Source organism: Choloepus didactylus, chromosome 13 (assembly GCF_015220235.1).
Source record: "Choloepus didactylus isolate mChoDid1 chromosome 13, mChoDid1.pri, whole genome shotgun sequence".
Taxonomy (NCBI): Eukaryota; Metazoa; Chordata; class Mammalia; order Pilosa; family Megalonychidae; genus Choloepus; species Choloepus didactylus.
In genome coordinates this window covers 79,308,008-79,335,202 of record NC_051319.1, presented here as the reverse complement: position 1 = coordinate 79,335,202, position 27,195 = coordinate 79,308,008, and the positions used below count along the sequence as shown (strand labels likewise).

The following is a 27,195-nucleotide window of genomic DNA, read 5'->3' as shown; positions in this document are numbered from 1 at the left end:
CTTGGTGGGAAATGAGGCTGAAGAAGCAGGGAGAAGCCAAAACTTGTAGGGCCTTGTAGGTCATTTTAAGGATATATCTTCTACCTAAAGGTAATTGGTAGCTACTAAAGAGTATTAATTGTGCTGCTGATTAAATTATAAGATCGCCCATGCAAACAATCTGGCACAGTTCCAGAAACATAGTAGGTGAGTAAACACTGATTCCTTCCCAAATACCTGCAAAATTTACCTCTTTATCTAGGTAATATATTTAATCAATTAATAATCACAGTGAGTATCTTTATAAAATGAATTAGTATTATTTAATTTTAATCTAGTGTCCACTTTATACCAAATTAATATAATAAAGTAGAATTCAAAATACATTGGGAATTAGAAATTATTTGTTGAACCACAATATATAATCTTTTCTAGTGCGAAAAATTTTACAAGTACAGTTAAGTAAGTCTGTCCCTATATTCTGACTTTACTTAGATCTCAGTACTACATATTTTATAAAATATATTAATAGCAAGATGAAGTAGAAGAAATTAAAATAATATAAAGTTGTTAAGTGAGGCATAACTTTAGGTATCCAAAGTTCAACAGTACAAATTGATTTCGCAAACTGAAATATGCCTTCAAGGAAGGCTAAGGAACTTACCTAGAAATGATCAGTAGTTTTTAGCATATCAACCATCTCTGTGCCTTATTTACGGAGATTTCTGGCTTTTAATATACATCATATTTTTTCAAATACTTCTGTAGCATCCATTAAGGCAGTTTGAAAATGATAAAATAATTTACCTAAAATATTGCACAGACAGAGAAGCTAATCTTACTGATTTAAAAAAAGGTTAATCTTTAGTAGCAAATTACCAGATAGGCATCTCATCAGGGAACCATCTTCTTCCCAGATATTTGGAGATTTCAGTGTGAATTTCCTCTAGGCTATAATCATCAACAGGGCTCAAAACTTCCTCCATTATATAGAGCTGGGTAAGCCTTTTCCCACACAGTCTTACAAACTCAATTAATGTACTGCCCCTAACTCCACATTCAGTGAGACCCAAAAGCTGTTAAGTTTTTACAGTGTTTAACAACACAAATAAATTCATTATCAGGAGGCTGAAGACCATTAGCACATACCACTAATTCACTTAAGACCTATCCTTCTTAGAAGTGCTTTGCTTACTGAACAACCAAAATAAAGGTAACAGGTATTTCTTCATTGAAGAATGTCTCAAATTCCTCTTCATATAAAAAGAAGTACATAACAACATTAACTCCAGCGGAGTGTTTAATAAGTGTATCCCAACTTTGTTTTTTAATAGAATGAAATTCAACCTGTCCAGGATTTTCACTCACAACATCAATTTGAAGATGTTCAAGCTTAACATGAGTCTTTCTTGGAAGTGCTAGAAGTTCATCACTTAGAATATAATAATTCAATGCCAGTTCTCTAAGGCCTTGATCAGCTACACAAAGGATTCCTGTGGGAAATGGGGAAAAATTCTTGAGAAGAAAGAATCATACTGATACTAATGTTATAAATTTAAATTTGATATTAGTTATTCATTATTTGTTAAAATAGACCTATAATAATTTCTGAGAGACTGGTTGCCAAGATATATATCTACATGTAATAAAAATACTCTCAGAAGAAGGAATTTAAACCATATCTAACTTGCAGATTAAGACTTCTATTGAAAAAATTACTTTTATGAATTATGTCTCATAAGCATGTAATTTTCAGTAAGAAACTGCACTGTTACCATTTATACAATAAAAAGAAAACACCCAAGCTTTAAATAATATAACCTACCATCAGATGAAACATGAGCACAGCTACTGATTTTTAGGAGTTTCAGAGTGTCACTATTATTGGCCATGAGAATCTTCAATGAAGGATCATCCACAGGTGTGTCTTTAATTTTGCTTGATGATAATGATTTTGAATCGACAAAAACAACTGTCAATGCTGACAAAATGAGACTTGCACAGCAATAAGAGAAAAATTATAAAAACATTATTTAGAAAATTATTGGAGGGCGGGGCAAGATGGCGGACTGGTGAGCTGTATGTTTTAGTTACTCCTCCAGGAAAGTAGGTAGAAAGCCAGGAACTGCATGGATTGGACACCACAGAGCAATCTGACTTTGGGCATACTTCATACAACACTCATGAAAATGTCGAACTGCTGAGATCAGCGAAATCTGTAAGTTTTTGCGGCCAGGGGACCCGCACCCCTCCCTGCCAGGCTCAGTCCCGTGGGAGGAGGGGCTGTCAGCTCCGGGAAGGAGAAGGGAGAACTGCAGTGGCAGCCCTTATCGGAAACTCATTCTACTGATCCAAACTCCAACCATAGATAGACTGAGACCAGACACCAGAGAATCTGAGAGCAGCCAGCCCAGCAGAGAGGAGACAGACATGGGAAAAAACAGCACGAAAAACTCCAAAATAAAAGCGGAGGATTTTTGGAGTTCTGGTGAACATAGAAAGGGGAAGGGCAGAGCCCAGGCCCTCAGGCTCATATGCAAATCCCGAAGAAAAGCTGATCTCTCTGCCCTGTGGAACTTTCCTTAATGGCCCTAATTGCTTTGTCTCTTAGCATTTCAATAACCCATTAGATCTGTGAGGAGGGCACTTTTTTTTTTTTTTTTTAATCCCTTTTTCTTTTTGTAAAACAATTACTCTAAGAAGCCCAATACAGAAAGCTTCAAAGACTTGCAATTTGGGCAGGTCAAGACAAGAGCAGAACTAAGAGAGCTCTCAGACAAAAGGCAATAATCCAGTGCCTGAGAAATTTCACTAAACACCACAACTTCCCAAGAAAACGGGGGTGTGAACTCACAGCCATCATCCTGGTAGACAGGAAACACTCCTGCCCATCCCCAGCCCCATAGCCCAGAGCTGCCCCACACAACCCAGTGTGACAGAAGTGCTTCAAATAACAGGCACACTCCATAAAACTGGGCATGGACATTAGCCTTTCCTGCAACCTCAGCTGATTGTCCCAGAGTTAGGAAGGTGGAGCAGTGTGAATTAACAAAGCCCCATTCAGCCATCATTTCAGCAGACTGGGAGCCTCCCTACACAGCCCAGCAGCCCAGAACCGCCCTGGGGGGACGGCACTCACCTGTGACATAGCATAGTCATCCCTCAACAGAGGACCATGGGGTGCACGGCCTGGAAGAGGGACCCACTTACAAGTCTCAGGAGCCATATGCCAATACCAAGGACTTGTGGGTCAGTGGCAGAGACAAACTGTGGCAGGACTGAACTGAAGGATTAGACTATTGCAGCAGCTTTAAAACTCCAGGATCACCAGGGAGATTTGATTGTTAGAGCCACCCACCCTCCCTGACTGCCCAGAAACACGCCCCATATACAGGGCGGGCAACACCAACTACACACGCAAGCTTGGTACACCAATTGGACCCCACAAGACTCACTCCCCCACTCACCACAAAGGGAAAGCAGGGGAGAACTGGCTTGTGGAGAACAGGTGGCTCATGGAGGCCACCTGCTGGTTAGTTACAGAAAGTGTACTCCATGAAGCTGTAGATCTGATAAATTAGAGATAAAGACTTCAATTGGTCTACACATCCTAAAAGAACCCTATCAAGTTCAGCAAATGCCAAGAGGCCAAAAACAACAGAAAATTATAAAGCATATGAAAAAACCAGACGATATGGATAACCCAAGCCTAAGCACCCAAATCAAAAGATCAGAAGAGACACAGCACCTGGAGCAGCTACTCAAAGAACTAAAGATGAACAATGAGACCATAGTACAGAATACAAAGGATATCAAGAAGACCTTAGAAGAGCATAAAGAAGACATTGCAAGACTAAATAAAAAAATAGATGATCTTATGGAAATTAAAGAAACTGTTGACCAAATTAAAAAGATTCTGGACACTCATAGTACAAGACTAGAAGAAGTTGAACAACGAATCAGTGACCTGAAAGATGACAGAATGGAAAATGAAAGCATAAAAGAAAGAATGGGGAAAAAAATTGAAAAAATCGAAACAGACCTCAGGGATATGATAGATAATATGAAACGTCCGAATATAAGACTCATTGGTGTCCCAGAAGGGGAAGAAAAGGGTAAAGGTCTAGGAAGAGTAGTCAAAGAAATTGTTGGGGAAAACTTCCCAAATCTTCTAAACAACATAAATACACAAATCATAAATGCTCAGCGAACTCCAAATAGAATAAATCCAAATAAACCCACTCCGAGACATATTCTGATCACACTGTCAAACAAGGAAGAGAAGGAGCAAGTTCTGAAAGCAGCAAGAGAAAAGCAATTCACCACATACAAAGGAAACAGCATAAGACTAAGTAGTGACTACTCAGCAGCCACTATGGAGGCAAGAAGGCAGTGGCATGATATATTTAAAATTCTGAGTGAGAAAAATTTCCAACCAAGAATACTTTATCCAGCAAAGCTCTCCTTCAAATTTGAGGGAGAGCTTAAATTTTTCACAGAAAAACAAATGCTGAGAGAATGTCCAAATATAAGAGTCATTGGTGTTCCAGAAGGGGAAGAGAAGGGTAAAGGTCTAGGAAGACTATCCAAAGAAATTGTTAGGGAAAACTTCCCAAACCGTCCGTATTAGTTAGAGTTCTCTGGGGAAAGAGAATCAATGAAAGGTATCTATGACTATAAAATTTATAAAAGTGACTCACGCAACTGTGGGTATGCACGAATCCAAATTTTTTAGGGCAGTCAGCAAACTGTCAATTCCAAGGAATATGTCCGATGAACTCCTTAGGAAACGAACTGGCAACTTTGACAAACTCCTCAGGAAATGAACTGGGATCTTCGAGGAACGTGTTCAGTGAACTCCTCAGGAAACGAACTGGCAACTTTGACGAACTCCTCAGGAAATGCTTCACTAGGCAGCCTAAGAAGAAGTGAAGGTCCTCTATCTGTCTCACTTATAAGTCTTCAACTGATTAATTGGATTAAATCCAGCCAGTTGCATTGTCTCATTGCAGAAGACATGCCCTTCAGTGAGTCATCAGTCACAGCTGCAGCCAATTGACTGATAATTTAATAAACCAGCCTGTTGGTTTATTGACCAGCCACAAACATCCTCACAGTAATTATTAGGCCAGTGCCTGCTTGACCAGACAGCTGGGTACTATCACCTGGCCAAGTTAACACATGAACCAAACCATCACACCTCCTAAACAACATAAATACACAAATCATAAATGTCCAGCGAACTCCAAACAGAATAAATCCAAATAAGCCCACTCCGAGACATATTTTGATCAGATTGTCAAATGCTGAAGATAAGGAGCAAATTCTGAAAGCATCAAGAGAAAGGTAATTCACCACATAGAAAGTAAACAGCATACGACTAGGTAGTGACTACTCAGTGGCCACCATGGAGGCAAGAAGGCAGTGGCATGACATATTTAAACTTCTGAAAGAAAAATTACCAACCGAGAATTCTTTATCTAGCAAAGCTCTCCTTCAAATTTGAAGGAGAGCTTAAATTTTTCACAGAGAAACAAATGCTGAGAGAATTTGCTAACAAGAGACCTGCCCTACTGGAGATACTAAAGGAGCCCTACAGACAGAGAAACAAAGAAAGGACAGAGAGACCTGGAGAAAGGTTCAGTACTAAAGAGATTCGGTATGGGTACAATAAAGGATATTAATAGAGAGAGGGGAAAAATATATAAGACAAACATAAACCAAAGGATAAGATGGCTGATTCAAGAAATGCCTTCACGGTTATAACATTGAATGTAAATGGATTCAACTCCCCAATTAAAAGATATAGATTTGCAGAATGGATCAAAGAAAATGAACCATCAATATGTTGCATACAAGAGACTCATCTTAGACACAGGGACACAAAGAAATTGAAAGTGAAAGGATGGAAAAAAATATATCATGCAAGCTACAGCCAAAAGAAAGCAGGTGTAGCAATATTAATCTCAGATAAAATAGACTTTAAATGCAGGGATGTTTTGAGAGACAAAGAAGGCCACTACATACTAATAAAAGGGGCAGTTCAACAAGAAGAAGTAACAATCGTAAATGTCTATGCACCCAATCAAGGTGCCACAAAATACATGAGAGAAACACTGGCAAAACTAAAGGAAGCAATTGATGTTTCCACAATAATTGTGGGAGACTTCAACACATCACTCTCTCCTATAGATAGATCAACCAGACAGAAGACCAATAAGGAAACTGAAAACGTAAACAATCTGATAAATGAATTAGATTTAACAGACATATACAGAACATTACATCCCAAATCACCAGGATACACATACTTTTCTAGTGCTCCCGGAACTTTCTCCAGAATACATCATATGCTGGGACATAAAACAAGCCTCAGTAAATTTAAAAAGATTGAAATTATTCAAAGCACATTCTCTGACTACAATGGAATATAATTAGAAGTCAATAACCATCAGAGACTTAGAAAATTCACAAATACCTGAAGGTTAAACAACACACTCCTAAACAATCAGTGGGTTAAAGAAGAAATAGCAAGAGAAATTGCTAAATATATAGAGACGAATGAAAATGAGAACACAACATACCAAAACCTATGGGATGCAGCAAAAGCAGTGCTGAGGGGGAAATTTATAGCACTAAACACATATATTAAAAAGGAAGAAAGAGCCAAAATCAAAGAACTAATAGATCAACTGAATAAGTTAGAAAATGAACAGCAAACCAATCCTAAACCAAGTAGAAGAAAAGAAATAACAAGGATTAAAGCAGAAATAAATGACATAGAGAACAAAAAAACAATAGAGAGGATAAATATCACCAAAAGTTGGTTCTTTGAGAAGATCAACAAGATTGACAAGCCCCTAGCTAGACTGACAAAATCAAAAAGAGAGAAGACCCAGATAAACAAAATAATGAATGAAAAAGGTGACATAACTGCAGATCCTGAAGAAATTAAAAAAATTATAAGAGGATACTATGAACAACTGTATGGCAACAAACTGGATAATGTAGAGGAAATGGACAATTTCCTGGAAACATATGAACAACCTAGACTGACCAGAGAAGAAATAGAAAACCTCAATCAACCCATCACAAGCAAAGAGATCCAATCAGTCATCAAAAATCTTCCCACAAATAAATGCCCAGGGCCAGATGGCTTCACAGGGGAATTCTACCAAACTTTCCAGAAAGAACTGACACCAATCTTACTCAAACTCTTTCAAAACATTGAAGAAAATGGAACACTACCTAACTCATTTTATGAAGCTAACATCAATCTAATACCAAAACCAGGCAAAGATGCTACAAAAAAGGAAAACTACCGGCCAATCTCCCTAATGAATATAGATGCAAAAATCCTCAACAAAATACTTGCAAATCGAATCCAAAGACACATTAAAAAAACATACACCATGACCAAGTGGGGTTCATTCCAGGCATGCAAGGATGGTTCAACATAAGAAAATCAATCAACGTATTACAACACATTAAAAATTCAAAAGGGAAAAATCAAATGATCATCTCAATAGATGCTGAAAAAGCATTTGACAAAATCCAACATCCCTTTTTGATAAAAACACTTCAAAAGGTAGGAATTGAAGGAAACTTCCTCAACATGATAAAGAGCATATATGAAAAACCCACAGCCAGCATAGTACTCAATGGTGAGAGACTGAAAGCCTTCCCTCTAAGATCAGGAACAAGACAAGGATGCCCGCTGTCACCACTGTTATTCAACATTGTGCTGGAAGTGCTAGCCAGGGCAATCCGGCAAGACAAAGAAATAAAAGGCATCCAAATTGGAAAAGAAGAAGTAAAACTGTCATTGTTTGCAGATGATATGATCTTATATCTGGAAAACCCTGAGAAATCGACGATACAGCTACTAGAGCTAATAAACAAATTTAGCAAAGTAGCGGGATACAAGGTTAATGCACATAAGTCAGTAATGTTTCTATATGCTAGAAATGAACAAACTGAAGAGATACCCAAGAAAAAGATACCATTTTCAATAGCAACTAAAAAAATCAAGTACCTAGGAATAAACTTAACCAAAGATGTAAAAGACCTATACAAAGAAAACTACGTAACTCTACTAAAAGAAATAGAAGGGGACCTTAAAAGATGGAAAAATATTCCATGTTCATGGTTAGGAAGGCTAAATGTCATTAAGATGTCAATTCTACCCAAACTCATCTACAGATTCAATGCAATCCCAATCAAAATTCCAACAACCTACTTTGCAGACTTGGAAAAGCTAGTTATCAAATTTATTTGGAAAGGAAAGATGCCTCGAATTGCTAAAGACACTCTAAAAAAGAAAAACCAAGTGGGAGGACTTACACTCCCTGACTTTGAAGCTTATTATAAAGCCATAGTTGTCAAAACAGCATGGTACTGGCACAAAGATAGACATATAGATGTATGGAATCGAATTGAGAATTCAGAGATAGACCCTCAGATCTATGGCCGACTGATCTTTGATAAGGCCCCCAAAGTCACTGAACTGAGTCATAATGGTCTTTTCAACAAATGGGGCTGGGAGAGTTGGATATCCATATCCAAAAGAATGAAAGAGGACCCCTACCTCACATCCTACACAAAAATTAACTCAAAATGGATGAAAGATCTCAATATAAAAGAAAGTACCATAAAACTCCTAGAAGATAATGTAGGAAAACATCTTCAAGACCTTGTATTAGGAGGCCACTTCCTAGACTTTACACCCAAAGCACAAGCAATAAAAGAAAAAATAGATAAATGGGAACTCCTCAAGCTTAGAAGTTTCTGCACCTCAAAGGAATTTCTCAAAAAGGTGAAGAGGCAGCCAACTCAATGGGAAAAAATTTTTGGAAACCATGTATCTGACAAAAGACTGATATCTTGCATATATAAAGAAATCCTACAACTCAATGACAGTAGTACAGACAGCCCAATTATAAAATGGGCAAAAGATATGAAAAGACAGTTCTCTGAAGAGGAAATACAAATGGCCAAGAAACACATGAAAAAATGTTCAGCTTCACTAGCTATTAGAGAGATGCAAATTAAGACCACAATGAGATACCATCTAACACCTATTAGAGTGGCTGCCATTAAACAAACAGGAAACTACAAATGCTGGAGGGGATGTGGAGAAACTGGAACTCTTATTCATTGTTGGTGGGACTGTATAATGGTTCAGCCACTCTGGAAGTCGGTCTGGCAGTTCCTTAGAAAACTAGATATAGAGTTACCATTCGATCCAGCAATTGCACTTCTCGGTATATACCCGGAAGATCGGAAAGCAGTGACACGAACAGATATCTGCACGCCAATGTTCATAGCAGCATTATTCACAATTGCTAAGAGATGGAAACAACCCAAATGTCCTTCAACAGATGAGTGGATAAATAAAATGTGGTATATACACACGATGGAATACTACACGGCAGTAAGAAGGAACGATCTAGTGAAACATATGACAACATGGATGAACCTTGAAGACATAATGCTGAGCGAAATAAGCCAGGCACAGAAAGAGAAATATTACATGCTACCACTAATGTGAACTTTGAAAAATGCAAAACGAATGGTTTATAATGTAGAATGTAGGGGAACTAGCAATAGAGAGCAATTAAGGAAGGGGGCACAGTAATTCAAGAACAGATATGCTATTTAACGTTCTGGGGATGCCCAGGAATGACTATGGTCTGTTAATTTATGATGGATACAGTAGGAGCAAGTTCACAGAAATGTTGCTATATTATGTAACTTCCTTGGGGTAAAGTAGGAACAGGTTGGAAGTAAAGCAGTTATCTTAGGTTAGTTGTCTTTTTCTTACTCCCTTGTTATGGTGTCTTTGAAATGTTCTTTTATTGTATGTTTTTGTTTTTTGTTTTTTGTTTTTTAATTTTTTTTTTCCATACAGTTGATTTAAAAAGGAAGAACAGGTTAAAAAAAAAAACCAGGAAAAAAATATGTAGTGCCCCCTTGAGGAGCCTGTGGAGAATGCAGGGGTATTGGCCTACCCCACCTCAATGGTTGCTAACATGACCACAGACATAGGGAACTGGTGGTTTGATGGGTTGAGCCCTCTACCGTAGGTTTTACCCTTGGGAAGACGGTTGCTGCAGAGGAGAGGCTAGGCCTCCCTATAATTGTGCCGAAGAGCCTCCTCCCGAATGCCTCTTTGTTGCTCAGATGTGGCCCTCTCTCTCTACCTAAGCCAACTTGAAAGGTGAAATCACTGCCCTCCCCCCTACGTGGGATCAGACACCCAGGGGAGTGAATCTCCCTGGCAACGTGGAATATGACTCCTGGGGAGGAATGTAGACCTGGCATCGTGGGACGGAGAACATCTTCTTGACCAAAAGGGGGATGTGAAAGGAAATGAAATAAGCTTCAGTAGCAGAGAGAGTCCAAAAGGAGCCGAGAGGTCACTCTGGTGGGCACTCTTACGCACAATTTAGACAACCCTTTTTAGGTTCTAAAGAATTGGGGTAGCTGGTGGTGGATACCTGAAACTATCAAACTACAACCCAGAACCCATGAATCTCAAAGACAGTTGTATAAAAATGTAGCTTATGAGGGGTGACAATGGGATTGGGAAAGCCATAAGGACCACACTCCAGTTTGTCTAGTTTATGGATGGATGAGTAGAAAAATAGGGGAAGGAAACAAACAAACAGACAAAGGTACCCAGTGTTCTTTTTTACTTCAATTGCTCTTTTTCACTTTAATTATTATTCTTATTATTTTTGTGTGTGTGCTAATGAAGGTGTCAGGGATTGATTTAGGTGATGAATGTACAACTATGTAATGGTACTGTGAACAATCGAATGTACGATTTGTTTTGTATGACTGCGTGGTATGTGAATATATCTCAATAAAATGAAGATTTAAAAAAAAACATTATTTAAACCTTACAGATTTGATCAAATAATTCATTAAAACTATCTGTATCAACATATGGCAACAATAACATAGTAAAAGCAGTCAACACATTAGTTTTTTCATGGTACCATTAGCCAGTAGAAGACACTTTCAAAACAAAGTAAAGTTTTATACTTTTACAATTGGTAAATGGAACAGAGGGAACGGAAGATGTTTCAAAGATATTACTCAACATGTCTTTCAATTATTGTCACTCTCAAGGATTTCCTTTTCAGTATTAAAAGGATATGATTATATTTATTTCCTAGAACAGGGGTCAGCAACCTATGGACCACAGGCCAATTCCAACCCACAGTCTTTTTATAAGGCTTGTGAGTTAAGGATAGTTTTCACATTTGTATTTTACTTTACTTTATTTTGGTTTTTACATTTTTAAATGGTCAAAAAAACCTTAAAAAGAATATTTATGACATGAAAGTTATATGAAATTCAAATCTCAGTATCTATAAATAAAGTATGAGTGAAACACAGTCATGCCCATTATTTTATGTATTGCTTATCTCTGCTTTCATACAACCTTAGCAGATTCGAACAGTTGTGACCGAGACTACATGGCCTACAAAATTTGAAATATTTACCATTTGTACTCTTTGACCTCTGCTCTAGAAGAAATAGAGTTTTCACCTGTTTTATTCACTTCTATATTTCTGGCACCTAAAACAGTATCTAGCACATAGCAGATGGTCAATAAATATTTGCTGAATAAATGAATAAATGATTTTACAATCTTTAGTGACATACTTTTGCCAACGAATTATCTGAAGAAAGTAAATCTAAATCTTTATATGCTTTGGATATGACAAACTAAATCTTATTTACGGTTTGGCCTCAAAATGGGTAGGATTTCACAAGTTTTCAGATCCAGTATTTTCTGGCAAAGACAGAAAAGTCTGGAAGCCAAAGCCACATATGATCAATTTCCCTTTTCCAAAATCAATTTTGATTCTACCAAAGGTTCTACTGTCCCTATGAGAATGACCAAATTGTTTATAAATGCTAATTCATTTATAGGAAAACATATTGATCTACATTAATAGTAAATTTTCAAATGGTGGAGGGTAGGACATCTTTCCTAAATTTTATGGTGTCAAAAATTATTAGAGAAATATAAATGTTTTACCCATTTTTCCTAAGAAATATAAGGTTTACTTTCCCTTTAAGCAAACGTCAATTGAATTCTTTAATCTTAAAGGACACATTAAAACATGAGAATACATATTTTATTATAATAACAATATATTTGTTTAGCATGTTATGCTTGTCAAAATACTTGTCCTTGTTAACTAATTATTCTTTAGTTTACAAATGAGAAAACCGAGGCTCAGAGGGATCCATGACCTTGCCAGAAGCCATAAAGAGCTCATTTTACTGTGGAAGCAGAGCTTAAAAATAAGTCTTGTAATTCCTGGTGTGTCACTCTGGCAATTGTATCAGCTATCCTAGAAGCTGGCCCTGGAAGCTAACATGCAACATTAGAGACACATTCTATGAAGAATTTCAGGCTAATCTGATTTTATAGTTCATAAACAAGGAAATAACTTAAAAAGTCATAAGGTTTCATCTGATTACTTGTATTATTCCATTCCCCAAATGATCCATTTTTTTTTTAGCACATCTCAAAAAATGATAAAAAGGAAAGTGGAAATGCTTGCTAAAGGAGAGCCATGATCCAGTTTATGAGAGAAGACACTACCATTACTTTATCATCTTCTACAGAAGGTTTCTATTAGCCAGTTTTACCAACAACTATAAATTAGTGCTTATTACATGTCAGGTACTTTTCTAGTTCTGGATTTATAACAGTAAATAAAATGGACAGAATCCTTGGTCCTTGCCTTCAAGGAGCTTATGTTTTGGTGTAAGCAGAACACCATAAACATGTTAAATAAATAAATTAGATAATTTCAGGTACTGATGAACGATAAAAAGAAGACAAAATATTGTAATAGAGTAGAGAGTAACCAGGGGAAAGGGTGCTGTTTTGGCAAAAGTGGTCAAGGAAGGCCTCTCTGAGGAGATGGCATTAGAGTTGAGGCATGAATGAAGAGAAGACAGTTACTAGTTTGTGTGGCAGAGACTGCTGACTGCCTTCTAACAAACATCCATCCTTTCTTCTTTGGTAATCCAGTCCTATTTTTAGCTGGGCACAATTAACACCCAACTGAAAGACATTCCCACTCTCTTTGACATCTGGTGTGGCCACAGAACTAAGCTCTGTTCTACCTCCATTGGATAGGCCATAGAACTGCAGGAAAAACACCCACTGTTGCTTCTATATTTTCTATATTCAAAGTGACTAAGTAAACTGGCACTCTGATAATCTTAAGTATAACATCTAAATCTTATATTAATGACATCTGTGGAAACAATAAAATTACAAAACATAATATATCTGAAGAATGAAAACATACATCATCTGTTTTGGCAAAAATGATTGGTAGGCAACAGAAAACTGCTTTAAAAATTGCTTTGAATATAAGTAGTTTATCTATCGTTAGGAAAAAAATCCTTTTTTCCTAGTTCAGCAACATTTAAGAATTTTAGTATAGCTCACCAAAAAAGCATAGGATTACCTTTGACACATTCATAAAACTTGGCTTGGTAATTGAAATCAAGCCCAAAGTCTAGATAGAACAATTTACCAGCTGAGAAAGTATATCACAGGTAGCTTCTGCTGACTCAGTACTACTATCAACCTATAAGGACAATTTTAAATCTTAGATAAATAATTTTCTGAAAGCATTTTATAAGAAAGTTACTGGCAATATAATTATCCAATAGAATTCAATTGCAAATTATTTTGTATTTATCTCTTCAAGCTATAAAACAGTATTTTTTCTTTATACAAATTGACTTAGATTATAAATTTTAAAATAGATTACAAGTTACCTTTCTACTCACTTCACACTTTCAAATCTTTACCTAGACAGCAACTGAATTGTAACTAGCATCCCAATGAAGGAAACTAAAGTGTAAGTTCTTCAATTATAGCCCAAGTTCTACAACTCAACTTATACAAACAACTACAGAAAAACAGGAAATAGTTTGGGATAAAAATTCTGAAATTTCACTGAATGCCTCAAAATGAGAATCTAGATACACAAGAATATTAATAAAATGTCATTGTTTCTACGTAACGCTCATTTTTCTTACCTTAAAATAACATACTGTAGATGGGCTACATGCTATTTAATTATCTGCTGAACAAGAGCAGGATGAATGGACTTAAAATATGAAGTAGCTGACTCGTTCAGTTCAAATTCAAACTTTCTCCAAACAGGAATATGAACAACTATATTCCATCTTCTACATACAGAAGATGCATGGGCCTGATCTATTAAAGGAAGATACTGAAAAATGCATAGTACTACATGGTGAGGCAAACTCCCCCAGTCTAGAAGAACAGTGTACATATGAGCCTGGTTGAGAGAAGGGTAGAACCCAAGTTTTGGCTATTTCACTGCTGGTGAAGACTGGACAACTTTATTCACAACAGATACATTGTTCTTCTTCATTCTGTAAACATTAAAAAAATTGAAGTATTTGATAACTTTGTTTTACACATTTCCATCAAATATTTGTGCTCAAAATGTACAGAATTATACCAGATAATGGAAAACATTTTAGTTGATACAATTTTAATAGTCATTTTCCAGTTTCATGCACTGAAACATAACTGCTATGTGCTAGAGACAAAGAGGGAAACTGCTTTCAATGAGCTTATGGTCAAATGGGTGAAACAGTGATAAACTGAAGTTGGGACACGTTGCAAAGAATAAGGGAATGCCATCTGATTAAGTGTGGCACGGAGGGGGCTTGTTACAGAAGCCTTCCAAGAGGATATGTCCAAGAAAACAGTGTATGTGCCAGGTTTATTCCTAGTAAAATTATTTTATCCTTACTATCTCATACAGAGAAACAGGAGGAAGCATCACATTGCAATTGTGACCTCCTGGGAGGTCTGGGAGACAGTAAAACACACTTAACAACACAGGTTTGGATGAGTCCTAGTTGTCCTACTTACTATGTGATCTTATCTGAGCAAATTAATCTAAGCTTCAGTTTCCTCATCTACAATGCAGTGATAATAACAGTACTTATCACATAAGATGAGGATACCGAGAAATGCCAGCACATAGTAAGTGTTCAGTAAATGCTGCAGCTGCTGCTTTTTATTAAGTTGTCCAATGCATTTTTCTGAACTAACTTCGTTAAGTCAAATCACAACTTCTAACAAAAAGTCAAATGATCTGTGACAATTTTCATACAACACCCAGGACACAGACATTCTAGAGAAACTGGATAGGGTAGGGACAGAGTGTGTTAGGAATACATTTGACCCACACCAGTCAACATAAAATAGAAGGGAATGAATATTCCCCGACAAAAAGAAATGATGAATCTCCAGGTATTAGCCAACTTGAGACACAATAAAGTTCCAATAAATTTGAGGTTCAGATATATCTAAGTATATGTGATCATCCTGTACATATATTTTACATAGGAAAACAAAATACTTTAGGAATACATTTACTTTGGGAGGAATTTAATTTTCATTAATTTTTTTATTATTAGAGAGGTTGTACGTTTACAGAAAAGTCATGCAGAAAATAGAGTTCCCATATACCCCCCATATTATTAACACTGCATTAGTGTGGCCCTTTTGTTACAATTGTTTAAAAAATAGTATCATAACTGTACTATTAAATACAGTGCATAGTTTATATTAGGGTTCACTGTTTGTTATACAGTCCTATTTTATTATTTTTATTCTAGTAACATAGATAAAACCTAAAATTTCCCTTTAACTACATTCAAATATATAATTCATTGGTGTTAATTGCATTCACAATGTTGTGATACCATCACCACCATTCAATACCAAAATTTTTCTATCACCCCAGACAGAAATTTTGTACCAATTAAGCATTAACTCCCCATTCCCTACCCTGGCCCCTGGTAACTTGTAATCTAGTTTCTGATGCTATGAATTTGCTTATTTTAATTAGTTCAAATTAGTAAGATCATACAATGTTTGTCCTTTTGTGTCTGGCTTATTTCACTCAACATGATTTCTTCAAAGTTCATCTATGTTGTCACATATATCAGAACTTCATTCCTTTTCACAGCAGAATAATATTCTATTGTGTGTATATGCCACATTTGGTTTATCCATTCATCTGTGGATGGACACTTGGGTTGCTTCCATCTTTTGGCAATTGTGAATAATGCCTATGAACACTGGTATGCAAGTATCTGTTTGAGTTCCTACTTTCAATTCTTTTGAGTATGTATCTAGAAGTGGAATTGCAGAGTCTTACAGTAATTCTATACTTAGCTTTCTGAGGCACTGCCAAACTATTTTCCACAATGGATACACCATTTTACATTCCCACCAGAAATGAACAAGTATTCCTATTTCTCCATATCCTAATATTTACTCTCCATTTTTAAACAGTAACCATTCTAGTGGTTCCAATTTGAATTTACCTAATGATTAATAATGTTGAGCAAATTTTCATTTGCTTTTTGGCCATCTGTGTATTTTCTTTAGAGTAATGTCTATTCAGGACTTTTGTCTGTTTTTAATTGGGTTGTTTGTCTTCTTGTTACTGAGTTGCAGCAGTTCTTTATATATTCTAGGGATTAGACCCTTATCAGATATATAGCTGTGAAGTATTTTCTCTCACTCTGTAGGTTGTCTTTTTACTTTCATGATGAAGTCCTTTGATGTACAAAAGTTAAATTTTTGAAGTCCCACTTATTTTTTCTTTTGTTGCTCATGCTTTTGTTATAAAGACTAAGAAACCATACCTAACACAAGGTCCAGAAGATGCTTCCTATGTTTTCTTCTAGTAGTTTTATAGTTTGGGTTCTTATATTTAGGTCTGATTCATTTTGAATTAATTTTTGTACATGGTGTGAGGTAGGGGTCCACTTCCATTCTTTTCAACGTGGACATCTAGTTTTGCCAGCACCATTTCTTGAAGAGAATATTCTTTCCCCATTGAGTGGACTTGGAACCCCTGTCAAAATCAACTGGTCATAGATGTGAGGGTTTATTTCTAAACTCTGAATTCTACTCCATTGGTCTATGTGTGTCGGCCCTTGTGGCAGTACCACACTGTTTCAATTACTGTAGCTTTGTAATAAGTTTTAAGATCAGGAAGTGTGAGTCCTTCAACTCTGTTCATCTTTTTCAAGTTGTTTGGCTATTCATGGCTCCTTACCCTCCATATAAATTTGATGACCGGCGTTTCCATTTCTTCAAAGAAGGTTGTTGGAATTCTGATTGGGATTGTGTTGAATCTGTAAATCTCTTTGGGCAGAAGTGACATCTTAACAATATTTTGTTTTTCAATTCATTTAGGTCTTCTTTGATTTCTTTTATGCAATGTTTTGTGTAAAAGTCCTTCACATTTCTGGCTAAACTTATTCTTATATATTTTATTCTTTTAGTTGTTACTGTAAATGGAATTTCTTCTTGTTTCCTCTTCAGATTGTTCATTACCAGTGTATAGAAACACCACTGATTTTTGCATGTTGATCTTGAATCCTGCCACTTTGTTGAATTCATTTATTAGCTCTCAGACCTTTGCTGTGAGTTTTTAAAGCATTTTTCTATATAAAGAATCATGTCATCTGCAAATAGTGAAAGTTTTACTTCTTCCTTTCCAATTTGGTTCTATTTCTTTTTCTTCCCTGAATGCTCTGGCTAGAACTTCCAGTACTATGTTGAATAACAGTGATGGCAGAGGGCATCCTTCTCTTCTTGATCTGAGAGGGAAAGGTTACAGTCTTTCACTATTAGGCAGGATGTTAGCTGGAGGTTTTTCATATATGTCCCTTATCATTTTGAGGAAGTTTCCTTCTATTCCAGCTTTTTAAGAATTTTTATCAAGAAAGGGTGCTAGATTTTGTACAATGCCTTTTCTGCATCAACTGAGATGATCATGTGCTTTTTTCCCTTCATTCTATTAATGTGGTGTATTACATTAATTGATTTTATGTTCAAACCTTCTGCATAACTTGGAAAAACCCCACTTGATCATGGTGTATAATTCTTTTAATATGCTGTTGGATTCGATTTGCAAGTATTTTGTTGGGGGAGTTTTACATCTATATCCACAGGAATATTGGTCTGTAATATTCTTTTCTGTGGTATTGGCCTCACAGAATGAATTAAGAAGTGCTCCATCTCAAGTTCTTGGAAGAATTTGAGCAGGATTGGTACTAATTCTTTTTGGAATGTTTAGTAAAAGTCACCAATGAGGCCATGTGGGTTTTTTTTTTTTCTGGAAAATTTTTGTTTACTGACTCACTCTCTGTACTTGTTATTGGTCTGTTGAGATATTCTATTTCTGGAGTCAATGTAGGTAGTTTGCGTATTTCTAGGAATTTATCTAGGTTATCTAATGCATTACTGGCATACAATTGTTCACAGGATCCTCTTGTAATATTTTTTATTTACTGTTCTTTTTTTCTGTTTTTTTGTTAAGATTTATTCACATACCATACAATCATCCAAAGTATATAATCCATTGACCACATTTGCTCTAGTTTGCTAATGCTGCCAGAATGCAAAACACCAGAGATGGATTGGCTTTTATAAAAGAGGGTTTATTTGGCTACACAGCTATAGTTTTAAGGCCATAAAATGTCCAAGGTAACATATTACCAATCAGATACCTTCACTGGAGGATGGCCAATGGTGTCCAGAAAATCTCTGTTAGCTGAAGGCATGTAGCTGGTGTCTGCTCCAAAGTTCCGGTTTCAAAATGGCTTTCTCCCAGGACGTTCCTCTCTAGGCTGCAGTTCCTCAAAAATGTCACTCTTAGTTGCACTTGGGATATTTGTCCTCTCTCAGCTTTTCCGGAACAAGAGTCTGCTTTCAACGGCTGTCTTCAAACTTCTCTCATCTGCAGCTCCTGTGCTTTCTTCAAAATATCCCTCTTGCCTGTAGCAGCTTGCTCCTTCTGTCTGTTCTTATATAATGCTCCAGCAATTTAATTCGGACCCACCCTGAATGGGCAGGCCACACCTCCATGGAAATTATCCAGTCAGAGTCATCATCCACAGTTGGGTGGGGCACATCTCCATGGAAACACTCAAAGAATTACAATCTAATTAACACTGATAGGTCTGCCCACACAAGATTACATCAAAGATAATGGCATCTGGGGGGACATAATACATTCAAACTGGCACATTCCACCCCCTGGACCCCAAAATAACATTATCTTTCCATATACAAAATACATTCATCCCACAAAAATATCACAGAAACTTATATCATTTCAGTAACAATAAGATCCCATCAAGATCAATTATAGGTGTGATCAATTCTAAGGCATAATTCTCCTTTAGCTATGGATCTGTGAACTTAGAACAAGTTATGTGCTTCCAATATAAAAGACGGACATTCATAGGATAAACATTCCCATTGCCATAAGGAGAAACAGTAAGGAAAACAGGGTTTAAGGGACCAAAACAGTTCCTAAAACCCGTAGGACAAACTCCATTAGATTTCAAAGTCTGAGAGTCATTAACAGAATGCCTTGCATCCTTGGGGCTTGAGAGAGCAGGAGTCTAACCCTTCCTAAGGGCCTTTTCGGCAGCCCTTTCCTCTCCAAATGCTGGGGTGAGTTCTCCAACATATCCACACATTGGGGAGACCACCTTCTTGGCCCCACCCTCCTCAAACATCGGGGCAGCACCCGGATTCCTTTCCATCTCCGGGGCACATGCTCAACCCTTCAGAACAGTGGGGTGGCAGCCAGGCTCTCCCCAATTCCCTGGGAATGTGCTCCACCCTCTTTGGGACCTGGTGTGGCAAAACTCTTCCAGAGCATAGAGGCAGAATGCCCACCCTCGACCTCCAGGGCAAACTCACCCTTTCCATGCGTGTGGGCCACTCCACTCTCCCAGCCCAAGGCCTCATGACTCCAGACCTCAACCTCCATGGCTCTGTCTTTGAAGAAATTTTTCCTTCAATTTGTTCCTTGTCTGTCTCCTCCAGTCCAGACTGGCAAAGGCGCTGTCTATAAAGATCTCGCAAAAATTCTGTTGGCTTCGCATAAAGCACACAAAGGTCAAAGCCATCAGACAATAGGACTTTCCACAAATCTTTTCTGCTTAACTGCTTTTCCAATTTTGGCTTATACTGAAATAGTGGCTGGCTTCCATGTTTGGTTGCATTCTCACATTGGGCTGTAGCTTCTGGGATTCCATCCCTGGAAGCCTGTAATTTTCCAAGCCATCAGTTTCTGGTTTCTTTGAACCCAAGAGTTCAGTTCTAAGTTTATCTCAATCTGCTCACATTTTACTATAAGCTGCGATGAGAAGCCAGGGTACATCCTCCACACAGTCTGGAGTTCTCCTCAGCTAAGTATTCCAGGTTGTTGCTTTCAAATTTTTCCTTCTATCTGACACCAGGACTCAATTTTGCCAAATTCTCTGCCACTTTAAAACAAGAATCACCTTTCTTCCAGTTCGCAACAACACATTCATCATTTTTGTTCAAGTCCTCATCAGAAGTATCTTTAGAGTCCATATTTCCGTAAACAGTTCCTCAAAGCAGTTTAGGCCGTTTCTATCAAGCTCCTCAGAATTCTTCCAGAGTCTTCCCCATATCCATTTAAAAAGCTGTTCCAACATGTTTGGTATTTGCAAACACAGCAGCACCAGCACCCCACTTCTCTGGTACCAAAATCTTTTCTAGTTTGCTAATGCTGCCGGAATGCAAAACACCAGAGATGGATTGGCTTTTATAAAAGGGGGTTTATTTGGCTACACAGTTACATTCTTAAGGCCATAAAGTGTCCAAGGTAAAACTTCAGTAATCAGGTACCTTCACTGGAGGATGGCCAACAGTGTCCAGAAAACCTCGGTTAGCTGGGAAGGCATGTGGCTGGCATCTGCTCCAAAGTTCTGGTTTCAAAATGGCTTTCTCCCAGGACGTTCCTCTCTAGGCTGCAGTTCCTCAAAAATGTCACTCTTAGTTGCACTTGGGATATTTGTCCTCTCTCAGCTTCTCTGGAGCAAGAGTCTGCTTTCAACGGCCATCTTCAAACTGTCTCTCATCTGCAGCTCCTCTGCTTTCTTCAAAGTGTCCCTCTTGGCTATAGCAGCTTGCTCCTTCTGTCTGATCTTATATAGTGCTCTAGTAATTTAATTCAGACCCACCCCGAACAGGTGAGCCAACATCTCCACGGAAATTATCCAATCAGAGTCATCACCCACAGTTGGGTGGGGCAAGTCTCCATGGAAACACTCAAAGAATTACAATCTAATTAACACTGATAGGTCTGCCCACACAAGAGTGCATCAAAGATAATGGCATTTGGGGGGACATAATAAATTCAAACTGGCACATTACCATCATGTAGTTATTCATTCAGCACCCCAATCTATTTTTTTTAACATTTTCCTTGTACCAGAAAAAGTGAAAGTAAGAATAAAAAGTTATGAGCAAAACCTGAACACCCAAATTGTCCCCCCTGCCCTATTTTTCCCTTAGTTTTTTTTTTTTTTTTTTTTTTTTTTTGCCAGTTTTGCTACTCATCCATCCATCCATTGGATAAAGGGGTGTGTGACCCACATGGCTTTCACAATCATATTGTCACCTCTTGTAAGCTCCATTGTTATACAATCGTCTTCAAGATTCAAGGCTACTGGGTTGTAGTTTGATAGTTTCAGGTATTTACTACTAGCTATTCCAATTCATTAAAACCTAAACAGAGTTATCTATATTGTGCATAAGAGTGCCCACCAGAGTGACCTCTCGGCTCCTTTTGGAATCTCTCAGCCACTGAAACTTTATTTGATTTCATTTCACATCCCCCTTTTGATCAAGAAGATGTTCTACATCCCACAATGCCGGGTCTAGATTCCTCCCTGGGAGTCATATTCCATGTTGCCAGGGAGATTCACTCCCCTGGGTGTCAGATCCCACCTGGAGGGAGGGCAGTGATTTTACCTACCAAGTTGGCTTAGCCAGAGAGAGAGAGGGACACATCTGAGCAACAAAGAGGCATCCAGGGGGAGGCTAGTAGGCACAATTATAAGCAGGCCTAGCCTCTCCTTCATGGCAACAGGCTTCCCAAGAGCAAGTCCCATGATAGGGGGTTCAGTACATCAAACCACAAGTCCTCAATATTTGTGAGCACACAGCAACCATCCAGGTGGGGAAGCCCAACACCTCTGCATTTTCCCCCAGCTCCTCAGGGGGGCTATGCATATTTTTTTCATTGGTTTTTTAAATTAACTATTAACTATATAAAAATAAATACAAAAACATTGTGAACAAACCAAAACAAGGGAATAAAAAAAAAGACAACTAATTTAAAAGAACTACATTACTTCCAACATGTGCCTATTCTACCCCAAGAAAATATACAGACTATAACCCAGCAAAGGAATAAAAAAGACAGATAACTTAAGATAACAACATTTCTGTGAATTTGTTCCTACCATACCCACCAGAAATTAACAAACTATGGTCATTCCTGGACATTCCCAGAATGTCAAATTACCCATGATAACTTATCTGTTCTTATTAGATTATCATTCTCCCTTCACTAATTGCTATCTATCACTAGGTCTCCTACATTCTACATTATAAACCATTTATTTTACATTTTTCAATGTTCACATTAGTGGTAGCATATATTTCTCTTTTTCTGCCTGGCTTATTTCACTCAGCATTACGTCTTCAAGGTTCACCCATGTTGTCATGTTTCATGACATTGTTCCTTCTTACTGCCGTGTAGTATTCCATTGTGTGTATAGACTACATTTTATTTATCCAGTCATCTGTTGAAGGACATGTGGGTTGTTTCCATCTCTTGGCAATTGTGAATACTGCTCCTATGAACACTGGCGTGAGGCTGTCTGTTCATGTCACTGCTTTCAGATCTTCCGGGTATATACCGAGAAGTGCGATTGCTGGATTAAAGGATAACTCTATATCTAGTTTTCTAAAGAACTGCCAGACTGTCTTCCAGTGTGGTTGAACCATTACACAATTCCACCAACAATGAATAAGAGTTCCAATTTCTCCACATCCTCTCCAGCATTTGCAGTTACCTGTTTGTTTAATGGCAGCCATTCTAATCGGTGTGAGATGGTATCTTATTGTGGTCTTAATATGCATCTCTCTAATAGCTAGTGAAGCTGAACGTTTTTTCATGTGTTTCTTGGCCATTTGTATTTCCTCTTCAGAGAACTGTCTTTTCATATCTTTTGCCCATTTTATAATTGGGCTGTCTGTACTATCGTATTTGAGTTGTAGGATTTCTTTATATATGCAAGGTATCAGTCTTTTATCATATACATGGTTTCCAAAATTTTTTCCCATTGAGTTGGCTGCCTATTCACCTTTTTGACAAATTCCTTTAAGGTTCAGAAACTTCTAAGTTTATGGAGTTCCCATTTATTTATTTTTTCTTTTGTTGCTTGTGCTTTGGGTGTAAGGTCTGGGAAGTGACTGCCTAATACAAGGTCTTGAAGATATTTCCCTACGTTATCTTCTAGGAGTTTTATGGTACCGTCTCTTATGTTGAGGTCTTTAACCCATTTTGAGTTAATTTCTGTGTAGGGTGTGAGGTAGGGTCCTCTTTCATTCTTTTAGACATGGATATCCAACTCTCATTGGATATCCATATCTAAAAGAGCCCATTAGTTGAAAATACTGTTATGTCCCAGTTCAGTGGCTTTGGGGCCTTATCAAATACCAATTGGCCATATATCTGGGGGTCTATCTCCGAATTCTCAATTTGATTCCATTGATCAATATGTCTATCTTTTTGCCAGTACCATGCTGTTTTGACTACTGTGGCTTTATAATAAGCTTCAAAGTCAGGGAGTATAAGTCTTCCCACCTCATTTTTCTTTTTAGAATGTTTTTAGAAATTCGAGGCATCTTCCCTTTCCAAATAAATTTGATTACTAGCTTTTCCAGGTCTGCAAAGTAGGTTGTTATAATTTTGATAGAGATTGCATTGAATCTGTAGATGAGTTTGGGTAGAATTGACATCTTAATGACATTTAGCCTTCCTATCCATGAACATGGAATATTTTTCCATCTTTTAAGTTCCCTTTCTATTTCTTTTAGTAGAGTTACATAGTTTTCTTTGTATAGCTCTTTTACATCTTCAGCAAAGTTTATTCCTAGCTACTTGATTTTTTTAGCTGCTATTGAAAATGGTATCTTTTTCTTGAGTGTCTCTTCACTTCGGTCATTTCTAGTGTCCAGAAACATTATTAACTTACGTGCATTAATCTTGTATCCCACTACTTTGCTAAATTTGTTTATTAGCTCTAGTAGCTGTATCATTGATTTCTCAGGGTTTCCCAGATATAAGATCATATCATCTGCAAATGATGACAGTTTTACTTCTTTCTTTACAATTGGGATGCCTTTTATTTCTTTGTCTTGCCGGATTGCCCTGGCTAGCACTTCCAGCACAATGTTGAATAACCATGGTGACAGTAGGCATCCCTGTCTCATTCCTGATCTTAGAGTGAAAGCTTTCAGTCTCTCGCCACTGAGTACTATGCTGGTTGTGGGTTTTCCATATATGCTCTTTATCATATTGAGGAAGCTTCCTTCAATTCCTACCTTTTGAAGTATTTTTATCAAGAAGGGATGTTGGATTTTGTCAAATGCTTTTTCAGTATTTACTGAGAAGATCATTTGATTTTCTCTTTTGATTTGTTAATGTGTTGTAATACAGATTGATTTTCTTATGTTGAATCATCCTTGCATGCCTGGAATGAACCCCACTTGGTCATGGTGTATGATTTTTTAATGTCTTTGGATGCAATTTGCAGGTATTTTGCTCAGAATTTTTGCATCTGTATTCGTTTGGGTCATTGGCCTGTAGTTTTCCTTTCTTGTAGCATCTCTGCCTGGTTTTGGTATTAGAGTGATGTTAACTTCATAAAATATGTTAGGTAGTGTTCCATTTTCTTCAATGTTTTCAAAGAGTTTAAATAAGATTGGTGTCAGTTCTTTTTTTTGGAAAGTTTGGTAGAATTCCCCTGTGAACCCATCTGGCTCTGGGCATTTATTTTTGGGAAGCTTTTTGATGTCTGATTGGATCTCTTTGCTTGCAATTGGTTGGTTGAGGTCGTCTATTTCTTTTCTGGTCAGTCTAGGTTGTCCATATGTTTCCAGGAAATTGTCCATTTCCTCTACATTATCTAGTTTGTTGGCATAGAGTTGTTCATAGTATATTCTTATTTTTTTAATTTCTTTGGGATCCGCAGTAATGTCACCTTTCTCATTCATTATTTTGTTTATATGGGTCTTCTCTCTTTTTGATTTTGTCAGTCTAGCTAGGGGCTTGTTAATCTTGTTGATCTTCTCTAAGAACCAACTTTTGGTGTTATTTATTCTATTGTTTTTTTTTGTTCTCTATGTCATTTAATTCTGCTTTAATCCTTGTTATTTCTTTTCTTCTACTTGGTTTAGGATTAGTTTGCTGTTCATTTTCTAGCTTCTTCAGTTGATCCATTAGTTCTTTGATTTTAGCTCTCTCTTCTTCGTATTGTATGCATTTAGCACTATAAATTTTCCCCAGTACTGCTTTTGCTGCATCCCATAGGTTTTGATATGTTGTGTTCTCATTTTCATTCGTCTCTATATATTTAGCAATTTCTCTTGCTATTTCTTTAACCCACTGATTGTTTAGGCATGTGTTGTTTAACCTCCAGGTATTTTTCAGTTTTCTAAATCTCTGATGGTTATTGACTTCTAATGTATTCTATTGTGATCAGAGAATGTGCTTTGAATAATTTCAATTTTTTAAAATTTATTGAAGCTCGTTTTACGGCCCAGCATATGATCTATCCTGGAGAAAGTTCCATGAGCACTAGAGAAGAATGTGTACCCTGGTGATTTGGGATGTAATGTTCTATATATGTCTGTTAATTAAAACTCATTTATCAGATTGTTCAGGTTTTCAATTTCCTCATTGGTCTTCTGTCTGGTTGATCTATCTATAGGAGAGAATGATGTGCTGAAGTCTCCCACAATTATTGTGGAAACATCAATTGCTTCCTTTAGTTTTGCCTATGTTTGTCTCATGTATTTTGGGGTACCTTGATTGGATGTATAAACACTTATGATTATTTATTGTTGAATTGTCCCTTTTATTAGTACATAGTGGCCATCTCTGTCTCTCATAACATCCTTGCATTGAAAGTCTATTTTATCTGAGATTAATATTGTTACTACTGCTTTCTTTGGGCTGTAGCTTGCATGAAATATTTTTTTCCATCCTTTCACTTTCAATTTCTTTGTGTTCCTGTGTCTAAGATGAGTCTCTTGTATGCAACATATTGATGGTTCATATTTTTTGATCCATTCTGCCAATCTATATCTTTTAATTGGGGAGTTGAATCCATTTACATTCAACGTTATTACTGTGAAGGCATTTGTTCAATCAGCCATCCTATCCTCTGGTTTATGTTTGTCAGATATATTTTTTCCCTCTCTCTCTTAATGTCCTTTCATGCACCCATACCGAATCTCTTTAGTACTGAACCTTTCTCCATCTCTCTCTCTCCTTTCTTTGTTTCTCTGTCTGTAGGGCTCCCTTTAGTATCTCCAGTAGGGCAGGTCTCTTGTTAGCAAATTCTCTCAGCATTTGTTTCTCTGTGAAAAATTTAAGCTCTCCTTCAAATTTGAAGGAGAGCTTTGCTAGATAAAGTATTCTCGGTTGGTAATTTTTCTTTCAGAATTTTAAATATGTCATGCCACTGCCTTCTTGCCTCCATGGTGGCCACTGAGTAGTCACTACCTAGTCGTATGCTGTTTACTTTCTATGTGGTGAATTACCTTTCTCTTGATGCTTTCAGAATTTGCTCCTTCTCTTCAGCATTTGACAATCTGATCAAAATATGTCTCGGAGTGGGCTTATTTGGATTTATTCTGTTTGGAGTTCGCTGGACATTTATGATTTGTGTATTTATGTTGTTTAGGAGGTGTGATGGTTTGGTTCATGTGTTAACTTGGCCAGGTGATAGTACCCAGCTGTCTGGTCAAGCAGGCACTGGCCTAATAATTACTGTGAGGATGTTTGTGGCTGGTCAATAAACCAACAGGCTGGTTTATTAAATTATCAGTCAATTGGCTGCAGCTGTGACTGATGACTCACTGAAGGGCATGTCTTCTGCAATGAGACAATGCAACTGGCTGGATTTAATCCAATTAATCAGTTGAAGACTTATAAGTGAGACAGATAGAGGACCTTCACTTCTTCTTAGGCTGCCTAG

At 37.2% G+C, this 27,195-nt stretch overlaps 1 protein-coding gene across 1 annotated transcript in view; it reads right to left on the bottom strand.

The window, feature by feature from the left end:
• Positions 1-465: 465 nt before the first annotated feature.
• Positions 466-27,195, bottom strand: part of LOC119507764 (F-box/LRR-repeat protein 21-like) — a 64,061-nt gene continuing 37,331 nt past the window's right edge. The window contains 5 exon segments of the mRNA XM_037800918.1: positions 466-1,052; positions 1,054-1,144; positions 1,146-1,191; positions 1,194-1,472; positions 1,805-1,960. Coding sequence (XP_037656846.1) covers positions 855-1,052; positions 1,054-1,144; positions 1,146-1,191; positions 1,194-1,472; positions 1,805-1,960 — 770 coding nt within the window. The 3' untranslated portion in view covers positions 466-854.